This window comes from Hemiscyllium ocellatum, chromosome 36 (assembly GCF_020745735.1).
Source record: "Hemiscyllium ocellatum isolate sHemOce1 chromosome 36, sHemOce1.pat.X.cur, whole genome shotgun sequence".
NCBI classification, from domain to species: Eukaryota; Metazoa; Chordata; class Chondrichthyes; order Orectolobiformes; family Hemiscylliidae; genus Hemiscyllium; species Hemiscyllium ocellatum.
The window spans coordinates 41,018,234-41,034,745 of NC_083436.1; the positions used below are offsets into that span (position 1 = coordinate 41,018,234).

A 16,512-nucleotide genomic window follows, 5' to 3' on the forward strand; every position below is an offset into this window, starting at 1 on the left:
CCAATTCTCATTTTGAAGCTACTTTTGAATGTGCTTCTCTCACTGTTTCTTGTCCCTCAGTTCACATCCCCCGAGGGAGGGGAAAGCATAATTCAAATCAAATATAAAATACAGCAGATGCTGGCAATCTGAGACAGAAGAAGAACTCTGAAGAAGATTCACATTGGACTCAAAATATTAACTCTGTGTCTCCATTCAGATGCCAACAGACCTGCTGAGTTTCTCCAGCACTCTCTGTTTTGATTCAAAACAGTCCAGTGACCTAACGTATTGGGTTTAATGAGGCAGGCAGGGACCAGCTGTGTGATAGCGATATGTGATACTGTGTTAATGGCTTAATGGAAAGAGAATACTTTGTCTTGTTCTCGGAATTAAAACACCCAAGTCCATTTGCTACATATTCTGCCCACTCTCCTGCGACGGACTGTAAACTCACATCTGTGTGGTAGCAAGTCTGACCTACAGTACTGACCCTCCAACAGTGCGGCCCTCCCTCAGTACTGACCCTCCAACAGTGCAGCACTCCCTCAGCATTGACCCTCTGACAGTGCGGCACTCCCTCAGTACTGACCCTCCAACAGTGCAGCATTCCCTCAGCACTGACCCTCCCACAGTACAGCATTCCCTCAGCACTGACCCTCCAACAGTGCGGCACTCCCTCAGTACTGACCCTCTTACAGTGCGGCGCTCCATCAGTACTGACCCTCCAACAGTGCGGCACTCCCTCAGCATTGACCCTCCGACAGTGCGGCACTCCCTCAGTACTGACCCTCCAACAGTGCAGCACTCCCTTAGCATTGACCTCTGACAGTACAGCATTCCCTCAGCACTGACCCTCCAACAGTGCGGCACTCCCTCAGTACTGACCTTCCTACAGTGTGGCGCTCCATCAGCATTGACCCTCCTAAAGTGCGGCGCTCCATCAGCACTGACCCTCCAATAGTGCAGCACTCCCTTAGTACAGACCCTCCGAAAGTGCAGCACTCCCTCAGCACTGACCCTCTGACAGTGTGGCACTCCCTCAGCACTGACCCTCCGACAGTGTGGCACTCCCTCAGCACTGACCCTCCGACAGTGCAGCACTCCCTCAGTACTGACCCTCAGACAGTGTGGCACTGCCTCAGCACTGACCCTCCAACAGTGCAGCACTCCCTCAGCACTGACCCTTGGACACTGCGGCACTCCCTCAGCACTGACCCTCTGACAGTGTGACACTCTCTCAGCACTGACCCTCCAACAGAGCTGCACTCCCTCAGCACTGACCCTTGGATACTGCAGCACTCCCTCAGCACTGACCCTTGGACACTGCAGCACTCCACCAGCACTGATTCTTTGACAGTGCAGTATTCACTCAAAACTGCAGTGCAGAATCAGCCTAGAAGTGAAATTTAAATTTGAAGCACCAGTTAAACTAAATTTCCCTTTTTCTCCCTGATCATCATGTTTGCCCAGTCTACGATTTTCACAGAGTATTTGAAAATTGCTGGAAAATTGAGAGGTAAATAACTTTCACTACGATCACAACTGTGTTGTCTTTGAGCATCAATACCATAGAGTTCCTGAAGGTGGCACTCAAAGTACCTGAAACATCTCTGCATTGGACTGCGTTACCCATAGGGACTTTAATGTTTTAGATGGATGTCTTTCAATGTGAGATTTTGATCATTAAAAGTTTTTAATTTGTCTGCAAGGAAGTATCTGACCAAAGATGCCACATTCAAACTGGCATCTCTTTCAAATTCAAATCACATGTCTCCACAAATTCTGGAAAGTTTGTGATTTGTAACTTGCAAACCTGGTGAATGAAGATAAAATAATGTCTCTCCTAAAAACACAGAGAAACATCTGACATTTTTCATTTTCCTGCTGCTCTCAGCATCGAGCTTCACACTGCATCAACATTAATGACTAAGGAGTTGATGAGGAAAGGGAACAAAGGCCTGCATTTCTATAGCACCTTTTGCAATGTTCCAAAGTGCGTTCAACGGCCAGTGAAATACGTGAGTTCAAAGGTTTTCTTTTTGAAGCACAGCAAAATTGGCCACCAATCTGTGCACAGCAAGATCCCACAAATTGCAACCAGAGCAATGATCCAATGGCAATGCCAGCTGAAGAGATTAATGTTGTCTGGACATCCCTGATCTACTTTGAGACACACATGTTGGTTCCATCCATGCGCCAATGTTAAAAATCACCTTCATCAGGTTTTGATGGTAGTTGATGAAGGAGCAGCACTTTAAAATCTAGGGCTTCCAAATAAAACTGTTGGACTATAACCTGGTGTTGCGCGATTTTTAATTTTGTCCACCCCAGTCCATCACCGGCTCCTCCATAGCATGGCCATCCAAATGAGAGAGACAAGATAGAGCCTGAACTGAACCATGCAGTGCAGTGCTCAATAGCAGCATATTCCAAACAGTGTGATCCAGAAACTTTAATTGTGTTCTCCCGCAATTCAGTGTCTGTCATGAATGTGTGCAGTTTACAACCTGTCAGTTCCATGGCCTCTCACAGGGAGAGAATCTGGAGGGATTGTGAGCCCTTCTGCCTGGCTCCACCTTGGGATATACTCCTTCAGCCCAGTGTTGCTCAAGGAGAGTGGTACTCCATGCAACACGGGCCTGGTACAGAAATGGGGAGACAGCTGGCTTGGAGATAATTCTTCATTTGCTGAATCAATTCCCTCTCACTGTCTATCTCTCTGTCTCTGTCTCTCTCTCTCTCACACACACACACAGACACAGACACACAGACACCCTCTTAAACACACATACAGACACCCCCTCACACCAAACACACCATCATAAACACACACACATCCTCCTTTATACACCCAAACACATACCCTCATATTCACAGACCCCCTTCACACACTCATACATATCCTCACATCCTTCACAGAAATACACACACTCTCACACACAGAAACACTCATGCACACATACATACACACACACACACCCTCCTTCACACATCCTCACACCACACACACCCTTACACACGCCTTCCTTCACACCTCACACACCCTCATATATCCTCACAGAAATATGCACACTCACTCACACACACGCCATCACACACACCAATACTCAGTCACACATACATACACACACATACCCTCACACCACACACGCACTCTCATACACCCACACACCTTCACACACACTCACACCACACACACACACTCTCATACAAACACACACTCTCATACACACACACCCTTACACACACACCCTCCCTCCTTCACACATCCTCACACCACACACACACTCTCATACACACACACCTTTACACACACACCCTTACACACACACCCTCCTTCACACACCCCACACACACCCTCATATACTCTCACCAAATATATGCACACGCTCACACACACACACCCTCACACACCAATACTCAGTCACATATATACACACATCATCACACACACATACCCTCCTTCACACACTCTCTCACTCACACATACACAGACCATTACACACAAACACCCTCCACCACACACCCTCAAACCACACATACACTCCCTCACAGAAATATACACACACACCTTCATACACACAACACCCTCATACACATACATATAATCAGACACACACACCCTCACACCACACATACACCCTCAGACCATTTTACTTACACACACACACACGCACGCACACACGCGCACACCTTCCGAACCTAAGTGACTGGCTGCAAAGAGCTTGGAGATGTCATGAACCGTAGAATGGTTAAACCATTCAGTCTGCTGGACTTACACTGCCCCTCTGACAGAGCAATTCAGCTAGTCTCACCCCCCGTCTTTTCTGTGTACCTGTGCCAATTGCTTTTCTTTAGTGAATTATCCAATTCTTTTGCAAAGACCTCAGTTGGTCCTGGCTCCACCCCACCCTCTGGCAGTGTGGCCTAGATTCTCACCATCTGCTGCAGCAAGTTGGTTTTCCTCATATTGCATGTGTTGCCAAAAAAATCAGTGCCTTCTGGCATTTAATCCTTCCCGAGTGAGGATAGCATTGCCCCCACCAATCCCATCTCTTCCTGTCACCTTCTCAAGTTCTCTTGACAATGTAAAAGGTGCTATATAAATGCTAGTCATTCTTCTTGTTTAAATTGAGGAGAGGATGGGAGTGTGTAAGAAGCTCACAGTATTAGAATAGGGTTGAAAGCGAGAGAGGTGCAGGGCAGAAAGTCAGAGCGTAAAGAGTTAAACGCGTGACTGCGGACCAGGTGGGCACGCCCCTGGCTCCTCACTTACTTTGCATGCACAGACCATCGGTGCAGTTTTTGGAGTCTAACACTGGTCCCGGACAATCCTTGCCGCCGGTTTTAGGGGCAGGGGCGATGCACTCCCTCCTCCGCCAATGCATGCATTCCGTCCCACAGGGTGACCATTTGCTCCATGCCGTCCACCCACCATCAACTACAGTTCGACAAGAGAAAAACATCAGTAAGTATCGTCAGGAAGGAGGGCGTGTGTGTGTTTCTTTGTGTGTGTGTGTATGTGTGTGTGTGCTTTTGTGCATCTGTGTGCATGTTTGTGTCTGTGCTTTTGTGCATCTGTGTGTGTCTGTATGTCTCTGTGTGTATGTCGGTGCATTTGTGTGTTTGTATGTCTGTGCATTTGTGTGTGCGTCTGTTTGTGTGTGCACGCGCTCGCGTGTGTGTGTGTCTGTGTGTGCACGCGCTCGCGTGTGTGAGTGTGTCTGTTTGTGTGTGCACGCGCTCGTGTGTGTGTGTGTCTGTGTGTGCACGCGTTCGCGTGTGTGAGTGTGTCTGTTTGTGTGTGCACGCGCTCGCGTGTGTGAGTGTGTCTGTTTGTGTGTGCACGTGCTCGTGTGTGTGTGTCTGTGTGTGCATGCGCTTGCGTGTGTGTGTGTCTGTTTGTGTGTGGACGCGCTCGTGTGTGTCTGTTTGTGTGTGCACACGCTCACGTGTGTGTGTGTGTGTGTGTGTGTGTGTGTGTGTGTGTGTGTGTGTGTGTGTGTGTGTCTGGTGGAGGACCCACATTAATAAACCTAACCTGCTTCTTCCTTTGGGGATGGTGAATGACCCCATTCTGGTGTTAATGCTGTGTGAATTTCTAAGGACAGGGATGCAGGGGGAAAACATTGAATGATTGAATGTTTTTAGTTTATATGAACAGGCAGTTTCCACAAGGGCTTCACTGACAATAACTCTTTACTTTGATCTTTAAAGTTACATTTGAACTTCTGAATTTGTTACAGTGCCACTTTAAGGGTGGCAATTTAAAATGTTATTTATTGGTTTGCTTAAATTTAGATTTCAACTGAGTGCAGTTCCCCTCTTAAGGCATAGTTAGGTGGTTAACTACTTAATTTGTATATTTGGTTTATTCAAAAGATGATAAAGAATTTTTGAGACAGGTTCGTGGGCACTGGGGATTAGGAATGGAGTTGGGCGGGGTTGAGTGAGTGGGGTATGGGTGGAGAAACGGGGATGGGGGAAAGCCAGCGAGAATGGGGGCAAGATGGGGATTGGAGAATGGGTGGGGCAGAATGGTGAATAAGAACAGGACAAGGTGTGGGGATGAGGCTGGGGTGGGGTGAGGTATTAGGGTGGGTGAGAAATGAGGGATGAGAGTGGGATGGGGTGAGACATTAGAATGGGTGAGGGATGAGGGATGAGGGTAGGTGAGGGATGAGGGTGGGGTGAGATGAAGGGGTGAGGGTGGGGTGAGGGATTAGACTGGGTGAGGGATTAGACTGGGTGAGGGATGAGGGTGGGGTGAGATGAAGGGATGAGGGTGGGTGAGAGTGGGTGAGGGATGAAGGTGAGGTAAGGTGAGGGGATGAGAGTGAGATGAGGGGATGAGGATGGGTGAGGGATAAGGGTGGGTGAGGGATGAGGGTGGGGTGAGGTGAGGGGATGAGGGTGGGTGAGGAGATGAAGCTGGGTGAGGGGAGATGGAAGCAGAGCAAGAGGAATGGGAGTAAGCTGGGGACAGTCTGAGGCTAGAACGAATTTACCACAGTTGCCTGTGGTGTTGATATTTCCGTAATCAGTCAGCTCCTTGTTCTATACCTCTCCTGATCCCTGTTTAGAATCTGATCCAATCTCACCCATTCCACTCTAGAGTCATAGCATGAAAAATCACTTCCTATATGATCCTATGCCTTTATTATCACAGAAACACAACAGAGGCTACCCATCAACTTGTCAGGACGGTCCCTATGTTATTGCAAAGTAACGGCTATGAGTACTTAGACTAGTTATGAACGTCTCTTTCCCATGGTACCCATGTGAGGGAATTACCCAGATTTGAGAAGACAGGGGTTCCCAATTGGTGCTAGCCATCGGACGTGTTCGCTCAGCAGCCTCATTGTCATATCAAACTGCTCCCAAAGAAACAGGAAGATAAACTTTGAGCAGCGCGTTGGCTCAGTAGTTAGCACTGCTGCCTCACAGCACCAGGGATCCGGGTTCGATTGCATCCTCATGTGACTGTCCGTGTGGAGTTTGCACATTCCCCCTGTGTCTGCATGGGTTTCCTCCCCCAATCCAAGGATGTGCTGGTTAGGTGAATTGGCGATGCTAAATTGACGATAGTGCCTGGCGAAGTGGATGGGTGGATTGCTCTAAAGTGCAGACCAAATGGGCTCTGTCTGCACTGTAGGGATTCTATGATAAATTGCAGAAGCCTGCACCTGCTATGAGACACCAAGGCAATGCAGATTAGCCTGGAATCACTGATCAACAAACACTCCTCATGTAGGTACTTGATCTAATTAATGTAAGTCAATGGTTCTCTATTCTCCTGTCACTGTGAGAGTTGAAAGGTGTGGTGCTGGAAAAGTGCAGCAGGCCAGGCAGCATCCGAGGAGCAGGAGAATCAACGTTTCGGGCATGAGCCCTTCTTCAGGAATCCTGAAGAAGGGTTCATGCCCGAAACGTCGATTCTCCTGCTCCTCGGATGCTGCCTGGCCTGCTGTGCTTTTCCAGCAACACACTTTTCAACTCTGGTCTCCAGCATCTGCAGTCCTCACTTTCTCCTCACTGTGAGAGTTGCCAACAGGGATTGAGTATATGACCCACTGGTCCATCCTCATGGTCCCTGCTTTCTCAAAGCCAATTATTACCCAATTGGAGGACTCTTGACTGTTTGTTGACATGTTTTATGCTGGCATACAACAGCAAAATGTAAATCATTTTTAAAAAGTAATAAATGCCCCCATCATTTTTCTTCTGTAGATTGGCCCTTAAATTCCTGGAGACTCCTGACAACCCTGGAAGTGTTGGCAACCCTGATCACTCTTAGCACATCCTTGGAGGCCATCTTGGAAATTCCTTCAAAGCAAGAGATTGAGAGTTTGCAACACAAAACTGGAATGAGAAACCGTCATTTGTCTCATTAGGTCACATGAGTTTTGACATAAATGGCACAGTTTCCAGAGACCACCCATTTTTAAAACAGATACAAGAAGCATGTTGAACTTTGTTGAACTGTCTTTTTCCCTCATTGCAGAACCTCTCACAGACAGTCTATCTTGTGGTTTTGAACATGGCATCCTATTCAGTTATACTGTGCAGCATTCATTCCATCTTGCACCATCCTGTGAGATCAGAGTACCTTAAAACATGTGGGACGTCCATCCACCCCACTATAACCAGTGCCAGCTATCAGAACGACCTGTCCAGTTGTTCACATTCACTTTGCTCCTTTGCACAGCCCAGCAAATGTTAATCATGCATCCAACTCCCTCCAAAAGGACACAATTGGATCTGCTCCGTATATTTGGGCAGCAAATTGGAACTCACAACAAACATTTCTCCTCAACTGCCTTCTGACATTTTTGGCCTTTACTTTAAATCTGTTTTGTTTTCTTACTGACCCTTCTTTTTCTTCCTTACTCTGCAAAATCCTTCTATAAATGTGAACAGCTCTATTAAATATCTCCTTAACCTGTCCTGCTTTGAGGAGACGGATATGAAGCTCTCTCGTACAGATAACTGAAATATTATGCTCGAAAGCTATCCATTCATAATTCCTGAAATCCTGAAACATTTTAATATTAAAAAAAGCCACTATAGGGCAGAAGGATAGAATTTTTCTTCAGTAAGGTTCCTGCAACACACATAGCTTTCTCAGAGTGATTTGATGATCCAAAGCTCCCAGCAATATCCGATAGCCATACGGAATACAAACTGGGAAGCCTTCAACTCACAGCCCAGGAATTTCCCTGAAAAGCTTCACAGGAACATCATCGAAACTGGAGCTTCCTTGGGTTTACCCTCTGTATCGCCCAATGCAGCCCTCCATCAAGAGATATGTGTGGGCTTACATTACACAGTTTGATGTCCTACATAAAACAACAACATACACGCACAAAGCAATTGGTCTTAAATAGGTGTCCACAAACTGGAGGTTGGAGCCTCAAGTGTGAGGGTCTATGAAGGCTCTTTGTATCTGGATTGGAGTCTGAGGATAACACAAGTTGGAAAATGAACCTTTTCAGTCAGGTGTCATTGACTCTTTTTAAAAAGAGTCAAAGGTCAACTTTGGTTTCTCGGATCTTTAAAACATTTAAAGGGAACCACTTGTGATTGAAAATTGTATTCTCAATAACCTCAAAATGTATCATTAAATAAATATAACTGCAAACACTCAGGTTAATGTGTGAAAGAACCTTCACAGAAAATTGTTAAAATTTTGTTTGTGAACAAAAGTGAATATCTTTGTCTGCTGTCCACGAATCCAATTAGTTATCCTGCTCCCATGTGAACTGGTTAGCCTATAACTTTCCCATTAAAGTATATTTCCCTGTAACTTGTGCAAAAGTTCATTCAGAATCCTTTTCTCACACCTTTCTTTCCCAGAGTAAGTGAAAATTAGATGATCAAAATAAAAGTTTCAAACATTTTTCAATTCGGATGGAAGCTGCAGAGCAGGACGAACAGAGTCGTGTTCTCTAGTTTACTACCGGTGTCACGAGATAGTGAGGCGAGGAACAGGGAGCGGGCGCAGCTTAACACATGGCTGCTCAGCTGGTGTAGGAGGGAAGGCTTCAGATATGTAGATAATTGGGATGCTTTCTGGGGAAGGTGGGACACGTACAAGAAGGACGGGTTGCATCTGAACTGGAAGGGGACAAATGTCGTGGGTGGAAGGCTTGCTCGAGTAGTTCGAGAGGGTTTAAACTAGTTTGGCAGGGGGGTGGGAACCTGAGCTGTATACCGGAGGTGAGAGTTGGTGCAGATGAGGCAATAGCAAGAGGTAGACCAGCTAGTGGGAAGGATGTTCCTGGGAAGGAACCAAGGGATCACTTAAAGTGTGTTTGCTTTAACGCAAGGAGTATCAGGAATAAAAGTGAGGAGCTTAGAGCATGCATCAGTACCTGGTGCTATGATGTTGTGGCCATAACAGAGACATGGGTTTCTCAGGGGCAGGAATGGTTGCTGGATGTTCCAGGGTTTAGAGCATTTAAAAAGAATAGGGAGGGGGGAAAAAGAGGAGAGGGTGTAGCACTGCTAATCAGAGAGGGTATCACAGCTGCAGAAGTTACCGTTGTCGAGGAAGATCTGCCTACCGAGTCAGTATGGGTGGAAATTAGGAACAGCAAGGGAGCAGTCACCTCATTAGGGGTTTACTACAAGCTCCCCCCAATAGCAGCAGGGAGACTGAAGATAGCCGAGGTCGGCAGATTTTGGAAAAGTGTGAACGTAGTAAGGTTGTTGTAATAGGTGACTTTAACTTTCCCAATATTGATTGGAACTTCCTTCGAGCAGAAGATTTGAATGGAGCTGTTTTTGTAAGGTATGTTCAGGAGGGTTTTCTAACTCAGTATGTTGACAGGCTAACGAGGGGAGAGGCCATTCTAGACTTGGTGCTCGGAAATGAGCCGGGGCAGGTATCAGATCTTGTGGTGGGAAAGCATTTTGGTGGTAGTGACCACAACTGCCTCACATTCTACATAGCTATGGAGAAGGAGAGGATTAGGCAAAATGGGAGGATATTTAATTGGGGAAGAGGAAACTATGATGCGATTAGACATGAGTTAGGAAGCATGGACTGGGAGCAATTGTTCCATGGTAAAGGCACTATAGACATGTGGAGACTGTTTAAGGAACAGTCGTTGCGAGTGATGAATAAATATGTCCCTCTGAGACAGGCAAGAAGGAGTAAGATAAAGGAACCTTGGATGACGAGAGCGGTGGAGCTTCTCGTCAAAAGAGAGAAGGTAGCTTACATAAAGTGGAGGAAGCTAGGGTCAAGCTCAGCTCTAGAGGATTACAGGCAGGCGAGGAAGGAGTTCAAAAAATGGTCTGAGGAGAGCCAGGAGGGAGCACGAGAAAAGCTTGGCAGAACGGATTAGGGAGAATACAAAGGCATTTTACACTTATTTGAGGAATAAGAGAATGGTCAAAGAAAGAGTAGGGCCGATCAGGGATAACAGAGGGAACTTGTGTGTGGAGTCTGAGGAGGTAGGGGAAGCCCTAAATGAGTTTTTTGCTTTTGTCTTTACGAAAGAAACAAACTTTGTAGAGAATGAAATCTTTGAAGAGTAGGTGTGCCCCCTGGAATGGATAGATATAGAGGAAGCTAATGTGCTGAAAATTTTGTCAAATATTAAGATTGACAAGTCGTCAGGCCCGGACCAGATTTGTCCTCGGCTGCTTTGGGAAGCGAGAAATGCAATTGCTTCGCCACTTGAGAAGATCTTTGCATCCTCACTGTCCACTGGAGTCGTACCTGAGGACTGGAAAGAGGCAAATGTAATTCCTCTCTTCAAGAAAGGAAATAGGGAAATCCCCGGCAATTACAGACCAGTAAGTCTCATGTCTGTCGTCTGCAAGGTGTTAGAAATGATTCTGAGGGATAGGATTTATAACCATCTGGAAGAGCTTGGCTTGATAAAATGCAGTCAACACGGCTTTGTGAGGGGCAGGTCATGCGTCACAAACCTTATCGAGTTCTTTGAGGATGTGACTAGAAAAGTTGATGAAGGTCGAGCTGTGGATGTGGTGTATATGGACTGCAGCAAGGCATTTAATAAGGTTCCCCATGGTAGGCTCGTTCAGAAGGTCAGGAGGAATGGGATACAAGGGAACATAACTTCTGGATACAGAATTGGCTGGCCAACAGAAGACAGCGAGTGGTAGTAGAAGGAAAATATTCTGCCTGAAGTCAGTGGTGAGTGGTGTTCCACAGGTCTCTGTCCTTGGGCCTCTATTGTTTGTAATTGTTATTAATGACTTGGATGAGGGGATTGAAGGATGGGTCAGCAAGTTTGCAGACGACACAAAGGTTGGTGGTGTCGTTGACAGTATAGAGGTTGTTGTAGGCTGAAGCGGGACATTGACAGGATGCAGAGATGGGCTGAGAGGTGGCAGATGGAGTTCAACCTGGATAAATGCGAGGTGATGCATTTTGGAAGGTTGAATTTGAAAGCTGAGTACAGGATTAAGGATAGGATTCTTGGCAGTGTGGAGGAACAGAGGGATCTTGGTGTGCAGATACATAGATCCCTTAAAATGGCCACCCAAGTGGACAGGGTTGTTAAGAAAGCATATGATGTTTTGGCTTTCATTAACAGGGGGATTGAGTTTAAGAGTCGTGAGATCTTGTTGCAGCTCTATAAGACTTTGGTTAGACCACACTCGGAATACTGCATCCCCCAGTTCTGGTCGCCCTATTATAGGAAAGATGTGGATGCTTTGGAGAGGGTTCAGAGGAGGTTTACCAGGATGTTGCCTGGACTGGAGGGCTTATCTTATGAAGAGAGGTTGACTGAGCTCGGACTTTTTTCATTGGAAAAAAGGAGGAGGTGAGGGGACCTAATTGAGGTATACAAGATAATGAGAGGCATAGATAGAGTCAATAGCAGGAGACTATTGCCCAGGGCAGAACTTGTTAACACAAGGGGTCATTGTTTTAAGCTGTTTGGTGGAAAGTATAGAGGGGATGTCAGAGGCGGGTTCTTTACACAGAGAGTTGTGAGAGCATGGAATGCATTGCCAGCAGCAGTTGTGGAAGCGAGGTCATTGGGGATATTTAAGAGACTGCTGGACATGCATATGGTCACAGAAATTTGAGGGTACGTACATGAGGATCAGTGGTCGGCACAACATCGTGGGCTGAAGGGCCTGTTCTGTGCTGTACTGTTCTATGTTCTATGTTCTAGACATTATACCGTATCATCAGTGATCAAGACTGTGAGAGAGGGGACTCTTAAAGAAGTATCTATGACAGAGAGTTTTGCACAGGGGAGCGGGGAAGTATGTTTTTAAAGAGATCGGGGGGCAATGAATTCAGAGCATGGTGATTGAAATCATCAAGGATTTGGAGGAGGAATGGAGAAATCTGGGATGAGGCATAGGGAGGGAAGTTGGGGCAGGGCATTCCGAAAATTTCTGTTAATAGGCGCGGGGGTTGACCGAGGTGAGGCACTGAAAAGAGGAAAGGATACCAGAGGAGTGAGGGAAGCAGTTAGAGTATGGTGCACCGTAACCAAGGTGATTTGGTTAAAGAGACAGCCAGACAGAAGGGACTTGGTGAGGTGTTATCACCAGGCCACTAAGCTTGAGTCAAAGCCAAGATGTGGGTAAAATAATCTGCCATCCAGGAATGAGTGGTGAAGCCTTGTCTATGTGTGATCGATCTCTCCTAGGGAAACAAAGACAGCCAATGCTTTTGTAAATACTGCAAATGTTCAAGGGGATAGCTATGGATGAAATGACTACAGGAATGATGACAGTAGTGTCACTAATCACTGAGCCGTTACAACTGAATAAAGTAGTAGAAATGTAGTGGCTCAGTCCTCCAGGAGAGCAACTTTATAGCATAGCATTCCAAGCCAAGCTTGCCGTGTGTCACTTTGAAGCTGATTTTATTGATGAGAAAGGTAAAGTCATCATAGTCCCACCGGACTGGAGGGCTACTCTCTCATTAGAGGGAGATGACTGGTGATGGTTTAACCTGAGGTTCTCCATCCCTCAGGCGAGGGGAGAGGTTGAGAAGATGGGAAAATTGATGGTAACCACAGCCAGTGCAGGAATTGAACTCATGCTGTGGACGTCCCTTTTCATTGTAAGTTAGCCGTCCAGCCATAAATTACTGTGGTCTTTGGGAGATTGTAAAAGTGGTCTCGCTTGCCAGGCAAACAACACACCGGTTACCTGCATCATACTTGTGTGGCTGAGTGATGATGTTGTTAATGTTTCCTCTGGCAGCCTGGCAAGATTCCGAAGTGTGAGGTGTCAGACTGCTGTAGGCTGTGCACTGGGCGTGTGGTATAAAACATTTAAGCATTCAAATATCACTGGGGTCTGTATACAGTCCAGTAACATCATCACGATGAACAAGTAACTTAAGCTATGATCTCAAGTTTTTGGTATTAGATTTTATCATTTTTCCTGAACTCTCATGTTCGAGGGTGTGGAATGAACTTTCTGAGGAAGCGGTGGATGCGGGTACAGTTATAACATTTAAAAGACATTTGGATGGATCCATGAATAGGAAAGGTTTGGAGGGAAATGGGCCAGGAGCAGGCAGGTGGGATTCAGTTAGTTTTGGGAAAGCAAATCTTAGCAGGACTTATACACTTAATGGTAAGGTCCTAGGGAGTGTTGCTGAAAAAAGAGACCTTGGAGTGCATGTTCGTAGCTCCTTGAAAGTGGATTCGCAGGTAGATAGGATAGTGAAGAAGGCATTTGGCATGCTTTCCTTTATTGGTCAGAGTATTGAGTACAGGAGTTGGGAGGTCATGTTGTGGCTGTACTGAATGTTGGTTAGGCCACTTGGAATATTGTGTGCAATTCTGGTCTCCTTCCTATCGGAAAGATGAAACTTGAAAGGGTTCAGAAAAGATTTACAAGGATGTTGCCAGGTTTGGAGGATTTGAGCTCTAAGGAGAGGCTGGGGCTGTTTTCCCTGGAGGCTGAGGAGTGACCTCATAGAGGTTTAAAAAATTATGAAGGGCACGGATAGAGTGAATGGGTAAAGTCTTTTCCCTGGGGTCAGGGAGTCCAGAGCTAGAGGGCATAGGTTTAGAGTGAGAGGGGAACAACTCACCAGAACGATGGGCCCGATACCCAGCATGAGCAAAACCAATGTAGTGTACAAAATCCCATACTGCACAAAACACTACATAGGACAAACAGGAAGACAGCCAACGATCCGGATCCATGAACACCAACTAGCCACAAAACGACACGACCAGCTATCCTTAGTAGCCACACACGCAGATGACAAGCAACATGAATTCAACTGGGACAACATGATTGTTATAGGACAAGTCAAACAGAGAACAGCCAGGGAATTCCTAGAGGAATGGCACTCACCCACAGATTCAATCAATAAGCACATCGACCTGGACCCAATATACCGGCCACTGCAGCGGGCAGCTGGAACTGACAACCAGAAGCAGCAGATTCAAACCATTACAAATGCTGGAGGAAAGATCACAGAAGTGCTTCACAGGAGGCTCCCAAGCACTGAGGATGTCACCTAGTCAGGGGACGAAACGTCTGCAACACAAATTCCCAGCTTGGCGAACAGAACCACAACAATGAGCACCTGAGCTACAAGTCTTCTCACAAACTTTGAAGGGGAAAGATATAAAAGAAACCTACGGTGCAACTTTTTCATGCAGAGGGTGGTATGTACATGGAATGAGCTGACAGAGAAAGTGGTGAAGGCTGGTACAATTGCAACATTTAAGAGGCATTTGGGTGGGTATATGAATAGGAAGGGTTTGGAGGGATATGGGCCGGGTGCTGGCAGGTGGGACTAGATTGGGTTGGGACACCTGGTCAGCATGGACAGATTAGACTGAAAGGTCTGTTTCAGTGCCATATGACTCTATGACTAAGTGACAGCCACCTTCTCAGGTGCAGAGATGTAGCAGAATACATTCTGAAATAGAACATAGAACAGTACCGCACAGAACAGGCCCTTCAGCCCACAATGTTGTGCCGACCACTGATCCTCATGTAAGGTAAATCTAATGTACGAACCCTCAAATTTCTGTGACCATATGCATGCCCAGCAGTCTCTTAAATTTCCCCAATGACCTCGCTTCCACAACTGCTGCTGGCAACGCATTCCATGCTCTCACAACTCTCTGTGTAAAGAACCCGCCTCTGACATCCCCTCTATACTTTCAGCCAAACAGCTTAAAACTATGACCCCTCATGTTAACAATTTCTGTCTCTGGCTATCGACTCTATCTATGCCTCTCATTATCTTGTACACCTCAATTAGGTCCCCTCTCTTCCTTCTTTTTTCCAATGAAAAAACGTCTGAGCTCAGTCAACGTCTCTTCGTACGATAAGCTCGCCATTCCAGGCAACATCCTGGTAAACCTCCTTTGAACCCTCTCCAAAGGATCCACATCTTTCTTATAATAAGGCGACCAGAACTGGACACAGTATTCCAAGTGCGGTCTAACCAAAGTTTTATAGAGCTGCAACAAGATCTCACGGCTCTTAAACTCAATACCCCTGTTAATGAAAGCCAAAACACCATATGCTTTCTTAACAACCATGTCCACCTGGGTGGCAATTTTAAGTGATCTATGTACCTGCATACCAAGATCCCTCTGTTCCTCCACAATGCCAAGAATCCTGTCTTTAATCCTGTACTCAACATTAAGTTCGACCTTCCAAAATGCATCACCTCACATTTATCCAGGTTGAACTCCATCTGCCACCTCTCAGCCCAACTCTGCATCCTGTCAATGTCTCGCTGCAGCCTACAACAGCCCTCTATACTGTCAACGACACCTCCAACATTTGTGTCGTCTGCAAACTTGCTGACCCATCCTTCAATCTCCTCATCCAAGTCATTAATAGAAATTATAAAGAGTAGAGGCCTAAGAACAGAGCCATGTGGAACATCCGTAATATCTACAGGGTCCAATTAATGATCCAATGTTTACAATGCATTTCAGGGAAATGTGTCTCCACAGCCTGGTGGATCAGATCTTGGAATTGTTATGGTACGGGAGGAGGCCATTCAGCCATTTGCACCTTTTTTCATTCATTCATTCACAGGATGACACTGGCTGGGCTGGCATTTATTGCCCAGAGGCCAGGTAAAAGTCAACCCCATTGCTGCAGGTCTGGAGTCACATGTAGACCAGACCAGGTAAGGATGGCAATTTCCTTCCCTAAAGGACATCAGTGAACCAGATGGGATTTATCCCTGACAATCATAATGGATTCATGGCTATCTGCTGTGGTGGGACTCGAACCTGGTCCCCAGAACGTTATCGAGATTCCTAGATTAACAATGCCGTGAGAAGACCACTCGGCCATCACCTCCCCTGCACCAGCTCTATTGTTTAGTGTCAATCTTCAGCCTTTACCTTATTTCCCCTCACATCGTTACTATCCAAATAGTCATCCAAAACCCTCTGAAATACTCAATTGAAACTGCTTCCATCATATTTCCAGACAGTGCAGCCCATCCCCTGCTTACATGCTGTGTAAAAACATTTTCTCACACTCACCCTTGCTTTGTTCACACGTCATTGTAAATCTCTATCCTCA

General features: G+C 46.2%; 1 protein-coding gene across 1 annotated transcript in view; it reads right to left on the bottom strand.

Annotated features, from left to right (window-relative positions):
* Positions 1-16,512, bottom strand: part of LOC132833296 (netrin receptor UNC5C-like) — a 149,346-nt gene that overhangs the window by 57,866 nt on the left and 74,968 nt on the right. Inside the window, exon 7 of the mRNA XM_060851461.1 lies at positions 4,259-4,423. Within this exon, the coding sequence (XP_060707444.1) occupies positions 4,259-4,423 (165 nt within the window). The remainder of the gene's footprint in view (positions 1-4,258; positions 4,424-16,512) is intronic.